The 24,992-nt window shown below is 44.2% G+C and overlaps 1 protein-coding gene across 10 annotated transcripts in view; it reads left to right on the plus strand.

Moving 5' to 3' along the window:
* The window catches only part of NRF1 (nuclear respiratory factor 1), a 74,193-nt gene that overhangs the window by 267 nt on the left and 48,934 nt on the right, over positions 1-24,992 (plus strand). For 8 of the 10 annotated variants that reach the window (XR_008747806.1, XM_055808383.1, XM_055808384.1 and 5 more), the window contains exons 2-4: positions 19,837-20,068; positions 22,248-22,362; positions 24,530-24,656. Coding sequence is in view for 9 of the 10 variants with exons in the window: in XM_055808383.1 (XP_055664358.1) it covers positions 19,846-20,068; positions 22,248-22,362; positions 24,530-24,656 (465 nt within the window). In the remaining variant the exon portion in view is untranslated. Of the gene's footprint in view, positions 1-260; positions 5,859-8,032; positions 8,109-11,838; positions 19,705-19,836; positions 20,069-22,247; positions 22,363-24,529; positions 24,657-24,992 lie in introns of those variants that run through there. The other 2 variants (XM_055808386.1, XM_055808385.1) reach the window with 2 other exon arrangements.

The following is a 24,992-nucleotide window of genomic DNA, read 5'->3' on the forward strand; positions in this document are numbered from 1 at the left end:
CGCCGCAGGGCCGCCTGGGCCGCGCTAGGCCTCGCCGGGGAGGAGGGGGGAGCGCGGCCCCGTGGCGGGCCGCGGGCCGCTCCCGCCCGGCCACCGGAGAGGAGGGGGGGGTTGGCGGCGGGGCGGCGGCCGCGGGGCCTTGCGGGGCGCCGAGGGCCTCTCGCGGCCGCGGTCGGGGCAGCCCGGGGGGACGGAGCGCCCTCCCGCGGGGGGGCACGGGGCGGTGGCGGGGGCAGGGAGGGGAGGGGAGGGGAGGGGAGGGGAGGGGAGGGGCGGGTGGGCGCGGGCCGGCGCCGGGCCCACGCGTCCGGCCGAGCCGGGTGCCGCAGGCTGCGGGAGCAGGTTGCTCCGGCCCTGGCCTGAGCCCGTCCCGCTCCGGGGCGGGAAGTTGGGTCGCAGTCGCAGCCGTTTGCCGGGCTTTTCTTCTTCCCTTTCCCTTTGATTTTCTTTCCTCCTTATGTCCCCCCACCCCCCCTTTATTTTTTTTCCTTTTTTTTTTTCATCCACTTTTTTATTTTTCTGACTGCAAATGGATGCCTTGTGGCAGCGTCTTGGACCGCCGCTGCCCTTTTGTATGCGAGTCGGGGAGCGGGGCTGCTGCTAGGAGGGCAGCGAGCTTAGATGCTGCTAATCATGCAAGCCGAATTCACATCACCCGCCTCCCCCCATATGCCCCAAAAGGGGTACAAATCTTGTCTCTTTGTTCATGGGTTATACAACATCTGGCTCAGGAGAGACCTGGTTCATGACTGGAGCGCTCAGGACCTTGTTAGTGTAAAGAATAATTACAGGGCAGAAGTGTTCGGCTCAAAAGTCTTCACGCGCATGGGGTTACTAAGTTGTACCTTTCTTGCAGCTACGGATAATTTTCATAGCGTGGAGAGGTATTTTCTGTGCACCTCATCAAGATTTGGATCTCTGCTTTATTTTTCTTCTCCTCCACTGGAACCATCTTTCTTCTTTCCAGATCTTGGGATTTTTCTCTTAAGAAAGGCATTGCTGTTCTGTTTTTTGTCTCTCATGCATTAGCCTTGGTGCTGTCCAGGCAGGGTTTTAGACCCTCTTCCTGTGTCCTGGACATGATGAGAGTATTTTCAGTGTTGCGGTGGCTGTGTGCAGTCGTTATTTTCAGAGTTTTGTTTGTGACATCATGGCAACTTTTGTTCATCCTTACTTTAGTAGTAGTGTTACCTTGTCTTCTGGTTCATCTGCATCATGGTTGCTCATTTGTAGAACCTGTTACTTTGAACTTTTAATGCCCTAATGTTGGGAAAATAGGTGAGAGAGAAATTGTTCATCTCTTTAATTTAGATTTTTGTGCCTATGGTAAAACTGGGAGCAACAGCTTTTTTTCTTTGAGGGTGAAAGAGGAAGTGTATGACAATGACTGACTTTGGAAAGGTGTTGGAGTTATATTAACTCAAGTTTTCAATCTTTTCCATCATGGATAAGTGTTACAGTGTAGTGTCTAATTAAATGATCTCATATGCTCATGTAATTTTCTACATGTGTTTACAATTTTATAGAGTGTTGCAGTTGGGTTTTATTGTATTTTATTGTATCACAGTTGTTTTTCAGAAGTCTCACGTCACTTATGTACAGGCTTTACCACAAGTGAGGCATGGGCTGTTATGCACAGGCCATAAATACAGCAAGTTGGGGAACCCTCTGCCTCATCCAGTACGTGTTTTGTGCAGTTCTTACAATTCCATGTACTGCAATAGCATCTGTGCTTTACAAAGTGTGTGGCCCGATGTACATTTGCGTTATATAGGTGGAGTGGAGCATGGCTCTTGTAAAGCGTCGTTCGTTGGCAGCTGGATAGAGCCAGTGTTCGCATGTGTGTGGGCAATATGATTTTTGGCGTGAAGCGGTGAAAATGCTGCCTTTCTGTTTAATTGAAATCTTTCCATGGACCCCATTAACTCATGGCGTTTCACTCCATACCTGCTGAGCTGCAGGGATGCTCCTTTGAAGGTAACTTGGCCTGGCCGTGCTCTGCATAGCAAGCATGTAAGTTATCCTGACACAAGTTTACGTTGTGGATGTGGACCGTGCCATCTCAACTGTGCTGCCCAGTGTGCCAGAACAACAGATACCCTGACAGAAGTAAATAAGCCATCCTGGCAAAAACCAGGTGTACCAGCGGGAGTCCTTAGTGTGTGCTGTGTCGGTTGGAGGTTGCCCTTCTCTGTATCTCTGTCGGGGAAAACATGTGGCATAAACTTGTTCACATAGAGGATTAAGCTATGGTGAGCGAAGGCCACTTTGCTTCTGAGTAGGGTTGGCCATGCAGGGTATTATGCACGGTAATATTGCACTTCAATTAATTGTTTCAACTTTCCTGGACAAAAGCCCTGTGACTGGTTGGCTGCACAGATGTCAACTTTCAGACTGCAGGTATTTTGGCATGAGTACTACTTCAAGTGTTGGAATTTCAGAATTTTTCTGTTGCTTGGGAGCCTGAATCATCTTTTCTTAGACTTAAACCAGCCAGTTTCACTTCTGGCAAGCTCAAGTCTGGAAGATTTCGGGCTTGTACGTGAAAATAAAGAACCACAAGTGTCTGTAGGAGCCCAGGTTGGGAGCACTTGGAGCTGCTTTTGTAGTAAATCTCACTTCTAGGCTACATCATGTCAAACTTCTGCTGCCATGTGCATGTATATGCTCTGAGAATATTTCCATTACTGCTTGCACCTGCTCTTCATTTACCAACTGAGGGAGATTTCCGTGCAGCTTCTCAGTCTCTTGAAGGCTTTGGGAATTACTATTTTTTTGCCTTGCCCTCCTCTGATCTGGAGAAGTACCCTCTAGGAAAGAAGCAAGTGGAGTGCACTGACTCTGCTGTGCCCCTGCATCTCTCTTACCAAGAAAATCTAATGCAGACTTTTGTATGTAAGAATTTTGCGTGCTGTCAGTAGGAATTGGCTTGTGTTGATAACTTGCAGTGCAAGAAGTATTGTAAAATTTACCTGCTGACTTTAACTGTCTTCTACTGCTTCTGAAGTAGATCTGTAAACTATAGTTATGATTTTTTGTATTGCTGATTACCCAGTGCTCGAGTTATTAAATAAAATAATGTTAAAATACACCCCTTGGTCTTTTTAAATAACTAGCGCTGCATGGTGGGAATCATCTACTATGTAGTAGTTAATGTTGTAAAAAGATGGAAAACAGTGCTGAGGTGGCACTTGAAGCAGGTTACTTGTGACTGATGTGGCTCTCCTCTGATGAACTTCATGAGCTCTTTGATAGATAGCCATTTGTTGAGCATGCTTGTCTAAAATTTGGACAAAATTGTAAATCAAAATTAAGGGTAAAAGTTTCCACTTGTTCCAGTTTAGTTTTCACACAAGATTCAGAACTCTGTTGCTGGTTATTGTGCTCTTCTGGATCTTAAGACATGTCCTATTGGAAGTCTCACAAACTGCTGTAGACCCTCCATATGAAGGAGTCAAGTGGCACCTAGTCTCTAGCACGGTCTCTCTGCGCTGGGGCAATGTCTGTCTGTTTTAAAGGCAATCTATTGTTTTATGGTTTCGAATACGGTTGTTCGTTGGAGGGTCAGTTTAATGGTTTCTCACATTTCCACTGTTGAATGCAGATACATGCCCCTGTCCCGATCTGTTTGTCACTTGCTTTAGTGAGTGAATTTGTGTGTCAGCTGTTGTGGATCTCTTTATCAGCTTGGTTTTTTTGCGTGTGAATCTAAATCAGGTAAATACGGTGCAAACCCTTCTGTTTTTCAAGTATTGCACACCATAAAATGCTGAACATTACTAGCATGTTCTCTTTTTTTTTTCCCACCTGAAACATAAGCTTCCACCAGAAACTCGCTGCTTTCCAATGTAAAGGCTGTACCATTAGCAGCGGAGTGTGGAGAAAAGTTTTAAGGTCCAGCCAGTGTTGTGCAGACTGCCAGGGCTTTGTACCGTGAATGGCAGGAACCTGTCACCTCTCCGGGCTCAACCTGGACCATCCAGGCACCATACTGCTTTGGGGAGTATTCAGGTCTATTCTGTATCAACTGCAGCAATTGCAATGAGGTTCAGTATTTGTGGTGTCTTGATAATTCTGGCCCTGTTGTCTTTGCTTTTTCCCAAAAACTAGTGAGGCTGGGCCAGTTGGACAGTCCCACTGAAAGGGCTGGCTGGAGTTGTTCATCCCTGTGCAGTGGCACTACTTGCTGTGAAACCTCAGAGCCTGTTATCCTTTTTGGAACAGTACAGTTTATAACTAGGAGCAGACCTTGTGTTCTCGCCAGGAGTCTTAGTAAGAGGGGAGCTGGGAGAGGATGGCCAAGTAATCAAGGCTGTGCACGCACTTTGTTTTGGAGGTTGCCTGATGTGTTTAGCTTTGTGAAGGACTTGAGGCTGCTCTGGTTTTGCTGTGGATAAGGCGCCTGCCAGACTCCCAGAAGGAGTCCCTTATATTGACAGATAGAAAATGGGGAGGTGGAGACTGTATTTGGTGGAGCATGTAGGAGGGTGATAGGCATCCTGATGTGCGCTGATGTTTTGCTGTCAGTGAATTATTGTGTTGTTTTGTTTTGGGTTTTCCTCCTGTAAGAAAGACATATCTGTACAAAGATTCTTAGGACATGATGGAAGGTGTATTCCATCTGAGCGTTGGCTCTATAGGATTTAAAGTCCAGCATCTCCTTTTCTTCCCGTTTTTATCCTTTCTTAGAGACCACGCTTCTTTCAGTGGGTAATGGAGCCTGCTTTTGTGCTGGAGGATGAAAGCAGGTGTCTCCTTGGTATGGAGCATCGTGAGGTGCATTCTGCTCTTGGTGCTGCGCTCTGACCCTCTGCTTCCTCGCGTTATTTCTGTTGGATGTTGATTGCTTTCTGCCTCTGTGAGTCTGTGTCTAAGACAGATGTGTGAATTTTATCTGTTTCCTCTATGTGCTGTCTGTATGGCCTGTAAATAATAAATGAATTGCTCAGATGCTGCAGACTGATAGCAACTTGGAAGGTAACTCAACTTTTTCAGTACCTTTACAAAATTTACCTGACTTCAAATGAATAAGCAGAAAAACAGTATATTTTCACTTACAGAGCAAGCTTCTTGTTTGTAACCAGTGTGACCAAGAGATGCAATCCAAAAGAAACTGAGTCCCTCCCACTGTTTGTTACATAACCAGCTAATTAAAGTAATCAAATGGGGGTGACTTCAAGGCTTGGAAAACTTCCCCATAGTCTGGGTCAAAAATACTTACGAGACCACACCCCCAGAGTCTCCATGCTTTATTTATGTTGCAACATCCTCTATGTGTAAATTAATTATTTTCCCCATAAGTTTATTTTAGGTGTCAGCCATTAGAGTCTCTTGCTGCTGCTTCTGCAGCCACTTTCTTGGGCACAAAGAAAATTCTTTAGTTCCTGGCTTCCCTTTTGAAGGAGAAGAGACCTCAAATAGTGCTGCTCCCTTTCCTCCCTAGAAGGAGTTAGTTGTTTTGAAGCTCTTCTCATAGTTGCTTTGGGTTACAAGTTGGCTTTTGGATATTTTTTTTCGGGCTTATTATTTCTGCATCATGAGTATTCATGGCAATTTGCAGGTAAATCGGTAAATTTGGTCTCTTGCTCGAGAAGGAAATGGTGTATTTTCCTGTGGTAGTTCTAATACTTAAACCCTGATAATGAGAAGCATATGTAGATGGAGGTGGTGGTGAAGAAATGTGAAAGACATCTGAAGTACAAAATGTAGCAGCAAATAAAAATCCATGGTCCTTTTTCAGTGTTTCAAATGCATGGTTGTGTGTTGCAGGAACTCTAAAAATTTTGAATTCCCACAGGATTTGCATACTATGCTGTGTATTCAAAGCAGGAAAAACCCCGCTTGAACACTGACTTAAGGTGGGTCAGGACTGGAAAACCATGATGGCTCAATCTCGGATGTTCTCCATGTGCACGGGAAGTTTGAGATTCTGGTCTAGTACTCCTGCAAGCCATACTGACCTGTGCCCCTTCTCAAACTAAGGCAGAAGGAAGTAACTGTTCGTAGTAAGAAGAGTATTGGGGGGTGTCTGTGTGTGTTTGTGTCTGTGTGTGTGTGTGAGTGAGTGATTCTAATAACCCCGCTTTGTCTTTTAACAAACGGCTTGGGTCTTGACTGTTCAGTTTTGCCTGTGAGGAGGACAGCTGAGGATGAAGCAGGATGCTTGGAGAGCACTGTGGCCTGCTTAACAGGCTCTTTGTCAATACTAGAGAAAAAAAAAGTTTGAACCAGCATTTAAATCCAGCGTGCAGGTACTTAAGACTTAACTCACACACAAATCTCTTTCATGTAGTTGGGCTGTAGGTGCAGTTTTTTCCAGAAAACACAAATCTTAATCCTGTACAATATGCAGCTGCAAATGTAAACATGCGCTGGATTTTCTCACGTCTGGTGCTTTGTCTACAGAGGTGACACTTGCACTTTTCAGGGTCTTTGCTCGTTAGTTCTCCAGTTAGTTCTCCAGGGGGTTTGCCGAGGAGTTTTTCCTCCTCATCTGCAGTCTTTTTCAGGGCAGGCAAGCAGACGTGTTCTTGAACCACAGGAAACTATTGGGAAGGAGTCTGTCCAGTCCTTTTTCCCAGCTCCTGGTGCTAAGGGGAGGAGGTATCCCATTTTTTACTGGCACTGAACCAAACCTTGCTGTACTCTGTCACCTCAGATGCCCTGAAGGGCACAGCAGGGTAACTTGAGATGCCCTTTTTCCTGAGCCTGGAGGAAAATCCCCAAATTTTTCCCTGTGTGGATGCAGGTGAGGCAGTTGATGTGAGAGGCTGTTTGTGGACCTGTGAATCCACCACCTTTCCTCATAAAACGGCTGTAGGAAAAAACCTTCAAAGTTAGGTAAAAGACGACCCTGAAAACGAATGTTACTGTACTGTGTATTTTCCCTACAGGATTTTTGGGGGCGTGTTTTTTTGTTGTTGTTTGTTGTTGGTTTTGGGGTTTTTTTTTGTTTTGAAGGCAGAATGCCTGGGTCTGGGTTCTTAATTTTTTTATTGGCTGACAACAGAGAGCTTCAGTACATGTTGCAGGGTTGGAAGGCAAATGAATTGAAAGGGTGAAAGTATAAAACTGCAAGAGGAGAGAGAGAGAGAGGTTGGGGTTTTTTTTGTGGTCTGGGACAGCTCTTCACTGCTTAATCTGTTGCCTGTGACCTTCTGTGCACACAGGTTGAATACCTGTACCCTTCCTCATCCGGCTACAGTGGTACCACCCTGCCTAACACCAGCTACAGTCATACTGGTGTAACTCATTCTGGGTTTAGAATCAGCCATACCCTATTAAGTATCTTCCTGAGGACTGCATCGTTAACAGAGCCATCAGCCAGGGGTGGGCCAGGCTTGTCATTTTAGGGTGGAAGTTAAATAATTAAATGTGGTTAGGGTTGTGGCATCTGCCTTTACCTTATACTGATCTGGTTGAATTAATGTGATGTGAGGACCAGGTCCTTAAGGTGATCCATCTAGCCAAGGTTGAAGACAGCAGACTTTATCCATACTGGACGTTATGGTTAATGTGATACTTCACACTGCTGAGCCTCGGTCACATCACCACACTCTTTTTCGAATCCCTTAGTAAAACACTCTTCCATTATGTTTTTCTGTGGTAGTCCAGCATAACCGCTAATCCTCTCTCGATAAAAGAGGATTAAAACTGGGAACATTTGCACCTTAATGCAGCCAGCTAGGGCTTCGCTGTGTCTTTTAGGCAGTAATCCTGTTGGGGCGAGGGCTGTGCCTTTGTGCGGTGCCAAGAATGCTGTCGCGATCAGCAAATAGCAGCTTTCTCGGCAGTTGCGCTTATTGGGTTCGTAATTCTTAAAAGACCACTTTGTGTGTTAATTAAAAGAGCTGTATTGACTAGAGATGACTAACCTGCTTCACGCTGTTAAAATGACTTCTGGGCTATGCAGGTCAAAGTAAAATAATATGAAATTGGGGTTTCTGTGTGGTTCTTTAAATAAAATGAAAGCATGTGTAAGTTGACAAAGTACTACCTTTGAGAATGCCATTTATCATGTTATATTTCCTAGACTCGTGTCAGACTACACATTCTGCAAACAATTTTAGGAGAGAAGGTTCTGCCCCAGGTGTTACTGGTGGATACTGGTAAGGGAGAGTCATGTCTGTGTATCGCATACACACACACACACACCCTGTGCTTAATGTGAAACCTGCAGAACCTGGGGGGAGGCATGGGAATGCTAAATGAAAATTCCACCCCGTGGTTTACGATTTTATGGTGTAGTTTGACTTCCAGTTTTGGATTACACTCGCTGGCTGACATGGGCCGAGATGTGGTGGCATGCTCTTCCCATGGGTTTCTGAATGCTAGATGTGTTCTAACCTTTCTCTTGCTGTCTTCATGGGGAGGATTGATTCCACCATAGTACTTTTTGTTACCTTTTTTTAAATAAAAAACTTACATGAATTGCTTGAAAAAAAAAAAAGCGGAGTCCTTCTGCATGTACATGCTGTGCTTTCCCTGTGAAGTACCGTTGCTCTGGTTGAGGCGAGAAACTGCTTTGGCAGCCAGTCCAGCCCAGCTCAGCTACTGGGGTAACTTAAAAGTGGTTCTGTGGTAGTTTTATTTTATTTTTTTTTTCTTTCCTGGAGAGCTTCATGTTCTCTCTGATGTGCTGCTCCTGCTTCCTGCTGGCCTGGGCAGGTGGGAGACCAGGCATCTGCTCCAGCTCGCCTTGTGCACCTGGGTAAAGTACTGTGGTGAAGTCCTGCCCACCCTTGTCATCGCCTTTGTGCCAAGGACTGAGAAGAGTCTTCAAGTAGAAACCACTTCATCCTAATGTTCAACCCATAGCTTCCTGCAGGCATTTGGTGCTAAATACATGAAATTAAGCTGCAAAAAGGACCCATTGCAAATTGCATCATACATCATGAAATGAATGTCCTATCACATTGCCAGTGGTGGCTTTCAGCAGCAAACAGGAGTTTTATGCCTAATAAATATGTGTAAAATCCTTTTTGTTTCTTTTCCAGGCTTTGTGTGTGAAGTTTTTCCTGCAGTGTGATATGTTTGCTCTTTTATGTGAGATGCTGTTAAAAAAATCACATAAATAGAAGAGGTTTTGGTTTTGTTTTCTAGAATCAATTTTTATTTTAGGTCTTTTCATGCTGAGACTGATAGCATAGGGAGGTTTTTTTCCATCCTAATTAAAAGGATCATTATACTAATACTATGCCACAGGAGGACGCTGTGGAACGAGAGCTAATTTGTGTAGTTTCTCTTAGTGCTTGAGTTACCACATCTCTGCTGACATGCGGCAACTGTCCATGTGCCACTGTAAGCCACTATGAAATAAGATGTTTGCCTTGTTCTTGATAGGAGAGAGGTAAACTAGCATGTCTTATCTTGCCTTTGTGCAGGGTATCAGTTGTTGCTGCTGACAGGAGGCAATGTCTCAAGTCCCAGGAAGTCAGTCCCATCTAAAACCTTCTGCAGCTTCCAGCGAGACAGATACTTCACCAGAAAGAGCCATTTTTTATTGGATTGAGGTGTAGGCCAGCAAATTCTTTCCACGAGCAAGGCAAGGCTTTTCCCGTGGCCATGGAAAAAGGGATTTAAATGTACATTTTAAATGAGTTGTGCTGATAATTGAGATATTAATCAATCTTGTCCCTGGTGGATACCATAGTTTCCTTACCAAACCTGCACTGGTAATTCCCTCTAGGCAGAATTTTGTACAAGAACAGTATCAAATTTATCCTGGTGGTGAATTAATTTTATAGATATATATATATATAGATAGAGAAAAAATGGTAAATTAATTAATTTAACCAGTGAAAGATGCCAATGCAATGTAACAAGTGGACATCACAGAAAGCGCTAAATCTCTGCTATCAGTAGTCTGAAACCACCTGTTTATGTGCACATCTTTTCTTCCCATGGAGGAAAGACCAGGAAGAGGTCTGGGTCTTGCTTGTTGGTATGTAGTGCAGCTGAGTGGTGGGACACGGTGACTCCTGTCTGCTTTCGGCTGCAAGCTGCACTTGCAGAAGCCTGTGCAATTGTAATAGCTGTTGTAGACCTCCTGCCATCTCAGATTTTACCTGGAAGTGGTTTCTTGATGAGCATCATCAGGAAATGCTTCAAGGAAGCTTTGTGCGCATGTGAGTTAGGCCTGGCTGGGAGGTGGATGGTTTTGTGTGAGATGTGGCTTCCAGGTACCAGCCAGTGTTGGCGCAGATAGAGGAGAAAAGCAGCCAGGGCAACACCAAACCGAGACTGGCCATCTTCTCTTAAAAGTTGTCCTCTAATTCTTCCCTCACCTGGAGGTTGGCAGCTCCTCTAATTCAGACCGTCTTGGGGAGCTACCAAACCCAGACCGTTTCTGACTGTTGTCATCAGAGTAGATACAAGTGTCTGAAGACTAACGAGGTTTGACAAACATGAGTGATTTCAGTCAAGGTTTGTTCTGGAAATCATGGCGTGTGATCTCTTCGTTTGTGGTGGTGGTGTTTCCAAATGAGGTTAGTTCTTGGTTAGTATAACCATTGAAACCTGCTGATTAGAAAGCAACTATATAAGGATGTATGTACTTTAAAAAATGTGTAGAGGGCTTTGTGCCAGAATAGCAAAAAGCAGTACTAGACAATTTCACAGGTGTAATTATACTCAAACAGGATTTGATTTTATTAGTAAATGGCAAAACATGTATTTCTTGCTGGATCCATTTTCACTTATGAATTATTCCAGGCTGTCTTCACAGGGAATTTGGAGTTTATCTAGACATACAGCCAGAAGTTGGAAATAGCTTTTTAAGTAAAACATTCTTATGTACTAAGTGCATAGGAAGAGCTTTTTAACCTGATTGGATACAGGAAGTATGAAACCTAGTTAACTGAAAAAAACTCCTTCATGTCATGGTGGCCCAGATCATCAAAGGTATTTTAGATCCCTCCTTCTCATGAGATGACACTGATGCTGGATGCTGATGGTTGCTTTGGCAGGCAGGCAGATGAGCTGTTACAGCTGCAAACCGTTGGTGGTTCTTAAAATAAATTTGGGCAGTGTGGTCTACCTTGCCTGCTACTGCAGACTCTTAGGAGCGAGGAAGGTGGCTCAAGGGGGGGCACGTGCTTTGCATGTGTGAAGACCTGCGTGATACTGCCAGCATCTTTGCATCCTGTGCTGTAAAACTCTCCTCCTGCCTTGCTGCAATGGGCAAGGGATGCAGACAAGCACGAGAGTAATGCTGAGCATTGATGCTACTTCCTCACAGCATCGTTGAAGAAGCAGCACTTAGTAAGTACTGTGGTTCCCCTTCAAGCTAGGGGAAGGGGAAAAGCAAACTGAGCAGGAAATGGCTAAACCCTTATTCAGAGGCCTGTTTCCTAGCAGAGGTAGGTGCTTGTCTATGTGGCTGAACACCACTAGAGAGCTGCAAGAAGGGGCTCAGCAGGTGGCGACTGATGGCTGCAGCAGCCACCCTGCAGCCTATGGAGCTGCTGCAGGAGAAGTAACACACCCAGATCACAGGAGCCCCGTTGATTGACTCTCCAGAATCGCTTCCAAGAACAAAAGTGCCGGTGTGATGTCAGTTGTTTAATGCAGAGCAAACAACTTATTTACAGCAGAGGCTTGAATCCATTAAGGCCATATTAAACTCCAGATGCTTGTCAACTTTACAAAAAGAGTAGAAGAAAGGGAGGAGGTGTTGCATGTTTTCTGGAAAAAACTCAGCTCATGGAGCAGTATTTGAAGTTAAAACCATGAAGAGGGTGACCGACTTGAATGCTGAACCAGATTTTTTTTTCTTTTTTTTTCCTTTTTTGTTTTGTGGGTTGGTTTTTTTTTGTTTTTTTTTTTTGTAGTGGTCTCCAGACTGCTGTGTAGTGTCAGACAAAGTTATTATGTGCAGCATTCCTGTGTGGAGCAGGGCTGTTGATAAGGAATTGGTATTGACTATGGTGCAGGGATCAAACAGAAAATGGTTTGGGAAAGAAAAAACATGAGTGTTCCCATCCCTTTGAAACAAATTGGGAAATGAGCCACAGGGATTATTCTTGAGAGTGGATATGTAGGACTGGCCTGCTTGAGTAAGTCCTCTAAATTAAGTATTTAAAAAAACCCAAATTAATAAGTAAATTAACAAACCTTAGGAACATCTGATGTCTCCTGAGCCAACAGAACAACTGCAATGTTCGCTTTTTTTCTTTCTTCCTTTTCCTTTCTTCCTTTCTTTCTGCTTCCTTTCCAGCATGCCAAATACAAGGCATGGCTTTGGGGAAAATGCCATTATAAACTCTCCTCTACAAGAGCATGTTTGCAGGCCGTGAGGGTTCGTCAGTGCCCTGCTGTCTGTATTTCAGTGGGTCCCTTGCTAGCTAACAGGCTATTTTGTAGCTTTTTAAACAAGCCATCTGTGCTGTGGAGAATCAGACCTCTGTGGACACCAGCCTAGACCTCTGCACACACCTTTGTAGGTTTAGGTATTGACCTTCCTGATGTTTAGGTGAAAGGAGGAGGATGAGGAGAAGCTTGATGCAGGCTGGCAGGCTTTTTTCAGAGATGCGAGCTGATGCAAGCTTATCGCCTCTTTTTTCAGTAGTTACTGTGGCTTCCCGTAGCATCAGGTTTGCTCCTGCATCATCTAAATGTAACATCTTTTCAGCAATTCGAAGCCAGTTCTTCAGAAAGCGGTAGGTGGGTCATGTAACGCAGCCTTTCTTCTGGGTCTCATCACTGGGAGGAGGAAGTCTGAAATGAGTACGGGGGCAGTACCCCAAGCTGGAAAGATTAATATGTCTATTAAACTGATTGCTGGTGTTGATCACTTATAAAGTAGATTCTGAAAAGTGCATGTGTCTGGTCTTTCCTTCTGTGTAACTTCTAAATCCTTGCTTGTATCACTGTAGAAGGCAGAGCTGCTGTTTGAGCTTGTGGGGTCTGACAAATAAGGTTAATTCAGTGCTATGCAGCTGGCTGGGATGGGATTGAATTCTTCCCAAAGCCTTTGGTTAAGAAAGGTTGTGCTAATTCTTTTATTTTCTAATTTTTGCTAATTCTTGCATTTTAGGTATAAAATGTCATCCTCATTTTTTATGTCAATGCTATTACAGAATACAAGTGAAGTCTTCTCTTACGGTGTTATACCCATAGTGACCCACTCTTGATATGAAAATCTGAAGCCTGAATTCTGACAACCAGAATTATTTGCAAAGAAAGCACAGAACTCTCTATTTGATGAAGCAGCAAGTTTTGCAAGGAAAACACGCCCTTTTTCAGTGACTACTTGGGCTGTATGGTGTTGGCTTACAGAAGAAAGGTTTGCTCATCAAGTGAGCTCAAATGCCCAAGCAGAAGGAAGGTCTAGCTGCAAAACTCGAATGTGAGAACTTTATATTTGGTATTTGGGATGTTGGCAAGTCTGTTAGCTGTTCCCACCACCCTGTTTCTGGATGGTAGAATCGTAGAATAATCACAGGATGGTTTGGGTTGGAAGAGGCCTTTGAAGATCATCTAGTCCAGCGTCAGTGCTGTAGGCAGGGACACCTTCCACTAGACCAGGTTGCTCCAAGCCCCGTCCAACCTGGCCTAGAACACTTCCTGGGATGCGGCAGCCACAGCTTCTCTGGGCAGCCTGTGCCAGTGCCTCACCACCCTCATCATATATAATTACTTCCTAGTATCTCATCTAAATCTACCCTCTTTTCATTTAAAACCTGTGTCCCTGCATTCCTCGAGGTCCCTTTTGTGCAGCAGCTGCTCTCTTGGGAGGGATCTGAGCACACGTGGCTGGAGTGAGCTATGCATGCTGGGGAGAGCGCAGAGCAGGTCTCTGTCAAAATATTCTGTCTGTCAGCCCTTCTCCTTCAATGTTCATCAGATAATTCACATTTTTCATCCTTTTAAAATTACTTAAACTGCCAAAGAAGTGAGTCCCAGCGATTCTTTTATTTATTGTTAATCTGAACAGGGTTTCAGAGTAATTAAGCATTGTGTTGGGTGAGTTATTAAAAATGGCTGTGTGATTTAAAATGCTGGCAGATAAATGCTTATCTCTAAGTTGACTGTCTCAGAGGGCAATGTCTTGTGCTTCTACAGCATCTAAAGGAAAACTGCTTTAGTGGTTTAAAGCTTAAAAATAAGTCCAGGCCCTGTCTGTGTAGAAGAGTTTTTCCAGCCATGCTGGTATACCTCATAGTTTTTTGTGGTGTGGACATTTTATTTTTGGCTCAGTTTAAAGTACACATGAAGCAACATTAAACTAGATGGCAGTGGTAGAGGACAGTTTCTACAGTGGGATAACCCACATGGTTTTGTATGGGTTGAATTATATCTCTTCACATTCACACCACAAACTACACCGAGCAGATAAGACCTTGTCTTTAATCCATGTGGTTTTAAATTTAATGCAGAATTTATGGGGTTTATGTTCAGTTTCTGTTGTTTTCTGGTGGTTTGAATCGTATGGCTTCTGCTATTTAGCTTGCTTTGCTCCCCCTGCGTCTGGTATTCTTCCAGCGATGGTGTCAACAGCCATTGATCATAGTTGACAGTACATCAAAGGAACCTCTGACACAGTCGTAAAGCAACTGCACTATGTGATGAGAGGGACTTTATCCTCATATTTTTTTAAGCACTTTAAATGACTTTAAAAATACTTTTGGCTGTCATCCAAGGCTCCTGGACTAAGCTACAACTACCAGGAAATGTCTTTGCAGACATCATCATATCGTTAGGGTTTCCTTACACCTGAAACTGTTCTGGTTTCTGAAGTAAAACAGGAATAAATTTTTCTTTTCTGGAACGTTGAATGCTCAATTCTAAAATTAATCATGAACAACTTTCATCCTCTACCTGAATCCCTGTTCAAATCCAAGTATGGGCGCTTCAGATGCCTAGCAGAGATGCTTTGCTGCTGTGGCAGCAACAGTATGAACAGGTTGGTCATCACCGGCACAAAGTGCCAGTCAAAGTGTTTGCCCACAAAGCCTGACTTATATCAGAAATCCTTTGGGAATAATTTGAATATATGAATAACTACCCAAGGTTTCAACACTCAAAAGATAAGGCTCAATGACCTTCAGTTATGATTTGGAAATTTTCTGGAAGGAAAATGTGCAGGTATGAAAATAAACAGCACAGAAGTTGGAAAAGTAGAAAACCTGCATTGAATGAAGCCAACTATAAGATTAAACTAGAATTAATCCAAGTTACAACTTGAAAATTAATTACTAGAGCTTGTGGTGGTGGTGTGTACACAGTTGGGCAGGCTGCACCATTTACTGAAGAGCTGCATTAGTTTATTGCCTTTTTGCATCTTATACTTACTTTTATACAGGCAGGAAAGAGAGAGAGGAAAACTAATAGGGCCACTGAGAAAGCAAGTGACCTTCAGACGCTGCAGCATGTACCTTGGACTCTTTTGGAAGGGAGGCAGTGGAGAGAGGAAAGCGTTTGTAGTAGATTGGTGGTTATTAAACCTTGTTTGAACCAAGTGGACTTAATCTTTAAATAAACACGATGACCTTGCTGTTATCCCAGTCATTGCTTATAGCTAACTCTTTTCAAAAATGCCAAAATTCAACCAGGCACCGTGCAGTGAAGCAGAACGTGCGCCCATAAAATCTAGATGAAATGCATGTGTGTTTAAATTTGCATGGTTGCCCATGAGGGTTATTGATGTTGCTTGCTCAGCTGTCCACCTGCTGATTCAGAAATGCATAGTTTCAGTCTACTACCAATTTTATTTATAAAAAAAAGTATTGTTTTTGGTGGCATCAGGTGTAGACTGCCTCTTGATTCAAGCAGGTTTCCTTCCAAAACAAATGGCATCAGAAGCATCCATTGTCTTGCAGTCTTGTCTCCTGATGAGCTAAAAGGTTACTAGGCTTTGCCAATTATATTCTAATCATATTTTTCTGTGGATAAATAATATCTTTTATTTTAATGAAAAGTACTTAAAGTTGTATTGCTCCAATGAGAAAAACAGCAATATACCCTTTCAGAAAAAGCACAGTGGCTTGAGAAAGGCTGGCCTGCTGAACTATTCCATTAATGGTTTGCTTGAAATAATTTTTTTTTTTCCTTTCTGTCCCCATTTTTCTGTGGTGCTGGCAAAATAAGTTCCTTAGAAGGAGGTTACTGCTGATTCTTTTTTTTCAGCCAGAAGTTTTCAGTTTGCTTCCATGTACCTCAGCATCTTAATCCCTTCCTTACTGGCAGTATTTGAATCGGTGCTATTTTTGGATAGTTCTAATATTACAATCTGACTTGTAAACAGGGTTGGACAACAGCAACATCTAACTCTAGCAGCCTTTGAGGGAGGATTGTGAGTCTGAAAGTGATTTGGCTTTAGTCATAACCTCAGTAGGTTTGTAACAGTCTCACAACAGCACTTCTGCTGTCCTGCAGGCTTGAGTTCTTCTAGCATGTGCCTGGATAGAAGACAGAAGCTGGGACACACCTGTTCATGTTCCAACTTGAATTTCGTTTTGTGTCCATACTATTTGGGAACTCTTAGGAGACCTCTTAGTGTTTCATGGACAAACCCCATCACTTTTCTTGGGGCAGTGTTAGTGGGAGTGTAAATATAGATGTGCCTCTTTCCCAGCCTTCCCAGTATGGAGGGCAATTCTAGTGCCTCGGTCATCTTAGCATCTGGGCAGCTTCTGATACTGGACCTGTATCCTGATACTACTTTGTTTTAGGCACTAGACCATGCTTCCCTCAGTTACATGCCAGCCAGCTGCGTAATTAAGTATGTGACCGAGTCCTTCCATCTCACTTGAGCATTCAGGTCCCTGGTTTTAACCAGACTGACTCTCCTGAGCTAGGACACCCAAACCGGTAGCAAACAGGTATCACCCTAACATTTAGAATATAGCTGTGCATTAGAGCACTGTTGGTACCTCATGAATGAAAATCCACTGCATACATACAGTTCCTCTCTGCTTCTGTCCTTCATGAAGATGTCAGAATTAATGGGGTAAGCTTTGATGCTCCACAATGAAGTTGGCGTTATGCGTCAGTATTGTAGTCTCTTACTAGAAGCCCTTCATTTTATGTGATTCTTCTTGTTAGAAGTGTGTATAGTGTTGGTGAGAAACCAGCCATAGACAGACATGGAAAATAAAGGGGTTCTGTAATCTGACCTCATTTTTTGTGTTTTAGCTACAAACCCATGATGTCTGTGTTGGAAGGCAGGTTGCTGTGGCCTCCTTCTCTGGTCAGCGGAGATGTACCTCTTGGTACCTCCCAGGGAGCCCAGCCTCAAAGGTCTGAATTTTCAGTTAACTGGACAGAGTTGAGCAGGGCAAAACACTTTGGAAATTGGTTTTGGCTTTTTGAAAAGTTCAGTAATGCTTTGGAAAGATGCACCTGGATTTCTTTGTATTAGTAAATGAGAAACCATGCTGAAGTGGCTAGGTCAGATTTGGCTTCTCAGGAAGACCAAGGCTGCTACCGCAGCTGCAGAAGGAATTAATTCATTTTGCAAGGGAATACATGGAGCTAACTCATCCTAAACCCTAGGATATGCTGGTTGGGAAACCACCATCTGTTGAGCAAGAGGGTGGCTGTGGGCAGTCAGATGGGATTTCAGGGATAACACACTGTTTGCAAACATCTCTGCTGTCTGGGCAAGTCCAGATAAGGTGATGGATTGCAGCCACCCTCTGTGGCTGAAGTAGGGTGAGAGCAGCATGGTTTGGCTGTTATAATGTATGCATGGTAATGAGCGTTTTGACTTTGTATTCAGTGGAATTCTTTGGCTCATTCCAAGTTTCCTTTCAATATCTCGGTCCTGCTGCTACACCAGAAACTTCATCTCATCCTCTGTTTGACAATGTACATCCCTCTGACATTTGAACGGGAAGCTTTCTCTTAGTGCTGTCCAGGGAATATTTTCCCTGTGTTTGAGATGCAGCTTTTTTCCCCTGTAAAAACAGATGCACTGAAGTAAAATGTGGAAAATGCATCCTGTTTTGAGGACAGGACTCTCTAAAATAATTCCATCCCTATTTTTGGTATCTTCAAGTTGGAACTGCCTTTGGAAGAGCTGTTTTATAAATGTCCATAACATTCAGTTCATTGAGCTGCAGAAGACATTTTGAGGCATGTGGAAATGAGCCTTTAGAAATCAGCTGGTGATGGGGAAGAAAGAAGTATCTGTCATATTTCAGGTCTTTGGTCAGTAGACTTGAGGCAGAAATAAATGCATCTAAATACCAGTCACTCCCCACCCTACCTTTTCTTCCATTTCTTGTCTGAACTATGGCAACCACTTCCTTGCTTCTGAGCTTCTGCTGCTTAATATGCTGCTGCAAAAATTACTTCTTCCTCCACAGCTTTGGTTGTGCCTTGTCCCTTCATACTCTCTTCTGAATTCAGAGCAAGACTTCGGTTCTCTTCTTTAACCTCCTTCTGCCTCCTGTGTTCACATCGTAGCCGAGGTATCCTCTGTTCTTACCCGTTTCTTCCACGGAGCATCCCACCTCCATAATAGTCTCCTGCCATGTCTTGATTAGTTGTTCCTTCTTTGTGTGTGACTGTTGGTTAATTTGGTCAAAATAGCCCTCTTGACAGAGTGCCTTCTGGTCTGGGTCCCAGCATCTCATCAGTCCTGCCGTGGCATTCCGTGGTTTGGTCATCATGACATGTTTTTTGTGTTCGGTGGAAGCCTGGTGATTATTTTGCCAGGCTGAGGGTTCTGTCATGTTGATTATTTGCAGTGTCATGTATTTATGACACAATATGGATAATAGAAGCTGTTGAAAGCTTTTAAAGGACAAAGCTGCATGTGATGGCACAGCTTGTCTGAGTTCATAGAGCAGTTAGCCAGCCATGTATCTGAGACCACCCTGCGGTCTGTGTCCATGCTTCTAGCTCTCTTCTCCTGACAAGCTGAATAGCTTTCCATGAAGAGGGTGTCAATCAGGAGCTTTAAATCCAATGACTGTACTTAGGAGGTCAGAATTTGCTGGGTATGTTTTATTGTTCCCTACAGCTGGTCATCTCTTCCCTTCTGCTGTTTGCCCTGAGGGTTTGGGGGAAGCTGTTTTTGAGGGTTGGTGTCCTAATTCTTCTAATGTAGTTTGAAAATATCTTAAGGATGTGCTTTTCCCTTTCCACAAATGTGTGGCAGACACACACTGAAAATATTTGCATACCTACTGTCTTGTTCCTTCTGTACAGATTTATGTTCAGGGTGTGTGATCCAGTGTCCTGCTGAGTTTTTAAGCTGCTACTTTGCTCAGTGGTTTACCACTAGATGCATTAAATAAATATGCTTTGTGTAATATTTGTGCTTGGGTTGTAATGATTTTGCCTGCTTCCGGACTCTAAACAAGTAACGCAACAAAAGTGGTCTCCGGAATTTAACTTGCTGCCAGTAAACTTCTGTACTGGCATCCTCGTTCATGTCCTGAGCTATTGAGGTTGGAGGAGAGAGATTGTGTATCACCCTTGAGCATCTTCCCTGAAAACTAGATCTTGAAGTAGCAAAAATAAGTTCCAGCTTTGATCAGACCTCTTAATATGTAGTGAGTGAGGGGCACATAATCTTGGGGCTACAAGATCCTTAAAGACCTTTTCTCCAGCAACAATGACTGCCTCTAGGTGACACGCCATGTTGTTTGGAAGTATGGATTTTTCAGAACTCTTAAACTTAAAGTTCTTCCTCTGGCTTCTGGTGTAGTCATTATTTTCCCCTTTTGTAGAAGACTACCATCACTGGGGGAGGTAATCTCTGTTCCCTCTTGGTCACAGCCTACTCGCTTAGCTGGCTCAGAACCCTTTGGCTGCCCTCCCTTATGGTGCCTGAATGTCAGTAACCCCTTCCTGTGATTTTTTTGGTTTTGTCTTCTCTGACAGTAACTATTGATGGAAGAACACGGGGTGACCCAAACAGAGCACATGGCCACCATCGAGGCCCATGCAGTGGCCCAGCAGGTGCAGCAGGTCCATGTAGCCACCTACACAGAGCATGGCATGCTGAGCGCAGACGAAGATTCACCATCTTCGCCAGAGGACACCTCCTATGATGACTCTGACATCCTCAACTCTACGGCTACCGATGAGGTCACTGCCCACCTGGCTGCAGCAGGTAATGTCAATGGGATGCTCAGTGTCTTTCACCCAACTTAGTGTTTGTGCAGAGGTTGCAAACAGCATTTGGGGGTGGGGGGTGATCCTGTCATCACCCATGGGATGCTGTGAATGCTTCCTTATTGCTCTGGCTTTAATAACGTGTCTTTGCAAGGTCTGCTGGCTGCTTGAATCTTGCATTGCTTCACCTGTGTGTAATATAGAGATGGTGAGAATAAGAGACTGGTTTGTACGATAAAAAAGGCCCCTGGTAAATGCTGCCTCAAATAAGAAAACTACAATACTGAATATGTCAAAGAGCAAGCTTATTTCAGGCCCCTGTAAGCAACTGCAAAAATAACCCAGGAGTGCTACACAATGTTGCTTATCTAGGTGTCTCACATGCTAGGGGAGATGCCACAAAGGATCGTGGCCTATATGTTCTGGGAAAGTATTTCAGAATCACAATTTCCTTCCCGTGAAGCCCCTACCAAAAACATCCTCCAGGTTTGCCTTGTAGCAGATCTCTAGTGAAGCCCCTGCCAAATGTCCTCCAGATTTGCCTTGTAGCAGATCTAACTCGGTAGAAAAATGCAGTGATAAATAATTACTCAGAATCTGGTCTGACTTTGTTATCAGCTTTTATCTGATTAATAAAGCTCTTGATCTGCTTGACTGAACCTGTGAAGTCCCACCACCCCACTGGGCATCCCACACCCTTTGCTTATTCATTTTCCAACCTCAGCTCCTGCAGGATTTTTTTCTTTCCCCCTTTCCTTCTAGGACACAAGCTTTTCAGTCCTGGGTGGTGGTTGCAGGAGGGGCATCTCATGGCTCTTGTCTGCTCGCGAGTCCTCCCTGTGCACGGGCTGCCTGGCATCCCATGCCAGGAATTGCCCTGCTTCCCTGGGGCGGGCGGCTGCAGCTCACAGCATGAGCTGGCCCATCCAGCCCGAAGCTTGTCTGAGAGCCCAGCATGGCTTTTCCTCACTTCCAGGGCAAATATTTTTCCAGTTCCCCAAAAGGCAACATTTCTATTCTATTTTTTTATTCTTTTTTTTTCTTTCTTTTTTTATTCTTTTTTTTCCCCATAAGTACAGGATCATTGGAGCAGTACGCAGCAGTGTTTGCTGTGCCTGCCATGGGTAGCATTCAGGTAATTCATTACTGATTAACAAAACCTGGCTCTGGAGTGTCACCTAGAGCTCCATCCGTTACAAGCGCACTGTCTCCCAGAGCAGCTGCCTAGAGAAAATGTATCATCAGACACTACTTTCTTTATCATCTACCAGCTTCCAGTGATCAGTAGCTTAGGACTTCCAGACTCAGTAGCTGCATCTTTGTTAAACACAAAAATATAGTGCTTTTATGACCCCTGATGTGCTCTTTCACTTCTGACGTATGGAGAGACTACACACAGAGCAACTGAGGTCTGCTCAGGAGTCAAAGGCAAGTCCTTGAGCTGACATTAGACCCCAGGCCTTTTTGACTCTGACCTTGCCACCCATTTCTGGAGATCACCAATAGAAGCACAATATGCTGCGTGTTACTTGGTTTACTTCCAGTTACCTTAATGAAACTCCCCCTTATAGACTCTGTATCTAGAGTTTGATCACTAAAGTAATAATGCTGCCCTGCTGTGGTCCCTGCTGTTCTTCAGGTGGCTGTTGTAGGATGCTGCCAGCAACTCTGGATTTTCAATTCCTTTCCCATTAGAACTGGTCCTTAATTCCTGGGGAAAGCCTTGGACTCTGCTGATGCTGTAGTTGAGGTGTCTGAGCAGGGTTCATGGCGTTGTACCCTGTTTCTTCTCCCCTGCCACCGGGATATCCTGAACTGCAGTCAGTTATTTAAAGTCTTGGCATACTTGAGAGTTTTTCAGTGTGTCTGGAGGATAAAATACGTTGTGTGATTGTAAGGTAGACTCTGGACTGAAATATGTGACTTTCACCTGGGACTGGCCTGGGATTTGCCCGTCTGGGGAATGGAGCCTTTTTATACCCATCTCCAGTGCTGGAGAGGAGAAATCCTAGTTGTTGGGAAGCTCAGCAGGGAATTCAGGTCACCCTGGTCCAGGGTGGAGGCTGGTGAGCTGAGCCCTTGGGACCCATCCTTGGTGGGGGGGCAACAGCAATGTCCTTTCTGGCCAGTTCCTGAGCTGCTGTGTGCTGATTCACCCTTTGTGGTTTGATTTCCAGGCCCTGTGGGGATGGCAGCAGCTGCTGCCGTGGCAACAGGTAAAAAACGAAAGCGACCACATGTTTTCGAATCCAACCCATCAATCCGCAAGAGGCAACAGACACGTTTGCTACGGTAAGGACTGCCGCCTGCACTCTGACACCTCAGTCTGCATCCTCAGTCTGTCTCCAGTGCTGTGCATGGTGAGACCATGTGCTGTCCAGGAGCTGCCCAGCTTGGGGATTTTTTGGGTCATCTCTTCTGGAACCCAAGAGCTGTGTTTTACTTTGCAGGAATGGGTTAAACTGCAGGTCTATTCATCTTTAATGTGTTATTATGATCACTAGGACTGACATAACCATTCTGGGGGATCCACCATTCTGGTTTAATAGCAGCTGGCCTGAGAATCTAGAGCTACAGCCATATCCCAGTTCTGCAGTGGCATGAGGGACTTGCCTACCTGACAAAAAAAGTCTTTTCTGCATTATGAAATGGCTCTGTGGATAAATCTAGTGTATGTGTACCTGAATTTCCTTTGCCAGCAGATCCCATTGTGTGAGCTCCACGCTGAAGACTGACCCAGCCTGTAGTGCAGTGTTGGGGGAGAATAATTGAAGGGAGATGCCTGCCAGAGCTGAAACACTTTCTTTGGCTCTAGAAACTTGCTCTGTATACACCAAACTTCTGTAGTCCTTCAGGTGTTGCATTACAGGTGCTCTGAGGCTGTCTGCCCACCTGATGGCCACCTAGGAGCACTGGTGCTGAAGTGACTGCACAGGCTTTCTGCAAGCCTGGAGAGATCACCTGCAATTCCATCTTCAGGAAATATTTGTAAATACTGGCTGGAACTATTTACTAGGTTTTGGAACAAAGCAGTTTTTGCTTTTTAAACTGTTTTGTTTTAACTGGATTACATCAGAGGAGCTGGAGTGTTTATCACTCTGTTTCTTGCTGACTTCCTCCTGCATGCACACTTAACGCACTGAAGTAGTGATGGCAAGAGTTTTCCCTTTTCTCCCTCTCTTCTAGTCTAACTCTTGTAGAGTTGGTTAGAAATTAAGTTGGTTTCCTTATTCTGCCTACTCATCTGCTGAGCCCTGCAACACCTTTTGCGCATGATCAAACCAGAACGAAGTGGAGTTGGGTTAGGGTTAAATAATATTCCCTGGGAGCGGACTCCCTTTCTTTTATAGCACCATTCTGGTTTTCTCTCCTTTCCCCAATTCTGCTGACTCAGACATGTTTATTGCAACATTTCTGAAAAGCAGATTCTTTTCTCTCTTGAAATATGAACAACCATCTTTTAAAATAAACTTCTCTGTAAAAGCATTATTTATTCTTCTTTCATGCCACTATTTCATTTTACTACATGTAAGATACTGATAAAAATGCCTTCCCCCCACCCCCAACCTGATCAGTTTAACAAGTTTGTGCTTGATTTTTACATCACTGTGAATCAAGTGGGAAGTTAAAACTTCTGATTCTTGGATCTTTGTGTAGCTGGTGGTGGTGTTGGTGCTTTTTGGCAATGTGTTTGCTGCTAACAGCAGGATCTGATATGTCCAGGGTGGATACTAAACTGTCACCTTATGGAGCACTCAGGTTATCTGGTGATAAACACTACTTTTCTCTTGCTTTCTGAGTTTCTGCCAACTTTTCTGACACATTCTCTTGCATTGCTTAAAGGTGAATGAGGTGAGAAGTATATGATGGAACATTTTCTTTTTACAGAGAGATGGTTCCAAAGGGACTTGCTGATGTAGCAGGTGTCTGAATACCTGGGTTTCCTGTGCTGAGCTGTTGCAATATTTCTGGTTCTTGCTTGTCCTGTAGTCATATTCTTAACAGTTCTGGTTTGAGCAGGACTTTGGTACTAGAGAGTTACAATGCACTGTTATGAGGCTGGATGTAAAAATAACCTGTGTTTGCAGTCCTCTTTTGTTGAATCATTCAAGTCCTTTACCTCACAAGTTTTGTATTGTTAATACACATAGATGGTGACAGAGTGGATATGCAGACTCGTGCTGTCCTAGCTTTGCTGCTGTGGTGATTTCTCTTTACTTTCACATCAATGGAAAAAGGAGAGAAGGGAGAATAATTGATATTTGAGCTGCTGGGTGACTGCAGGGAACACAGCAGGCTTGCAGGAGCGGAGGAACAAGCAGTACATGTGGCTAACCTGACCAGCTGTGGCTCTGTTTTTCACCTGGTTTGTGAATGAGTAGCATTAAGAAAGGCAGTTCACAATGTGAAGGATTGTGTTTCTGCAGGGCTTTCAGCTGATACCTATTCACTGTTTCAGGAAGCTCCGAGCCACGCTGGATGAGTACACTACCAGAGTGGGGCAGCAAGCCATCGTTCTGTGCATCTCGCCCTCGAAACCCAATCCTGTCTTTAAAGTATTTGGTGCGGCACCCTTGGAGAATGTGGTAGGTGTCTCTAGGAAAACCTGTGTAATAAATTGGTCACCTTTTCTGCAAGTTTCATTCTGCTCAAGGCAGTCTTGCAAGCCCGGTACTGATCTGAAGGTCATGTTTAAAACCCTGGGAAGAACAGTTCAGATTGTATGGACGTGATTCTTCTCTGCATGAATTGTTGCCTAGCACATCTCACCAGGGTTGAATGTCCTGGATTAAAAATCAAAGGGAGATGGTAGTGACAACATGTTTGAACTCGGCTCAGCTGTCAGTGCTTGCACCTTGTTACAGACCAGACAGTAAATGGAGCAGATCCTTGACCATGATAAGTCTTGCTTCGGAACTTAA

This window comes from Falco peregrinus, chromosome 6 (genome assembly GCF_023634155.1).
Source record: "Falco peregrinus isolate bFalPer1 chromosome 6, bFalPer1.pri, whole genome shotgun sequence".
In the NCBI taxonomy this organism is placed as follows: domain Eukaryota; kingdom Metazoa; phylum Chordata; class Aves; order Falconiformes; family Falconidae; genus Falco; species Falco peregrinus.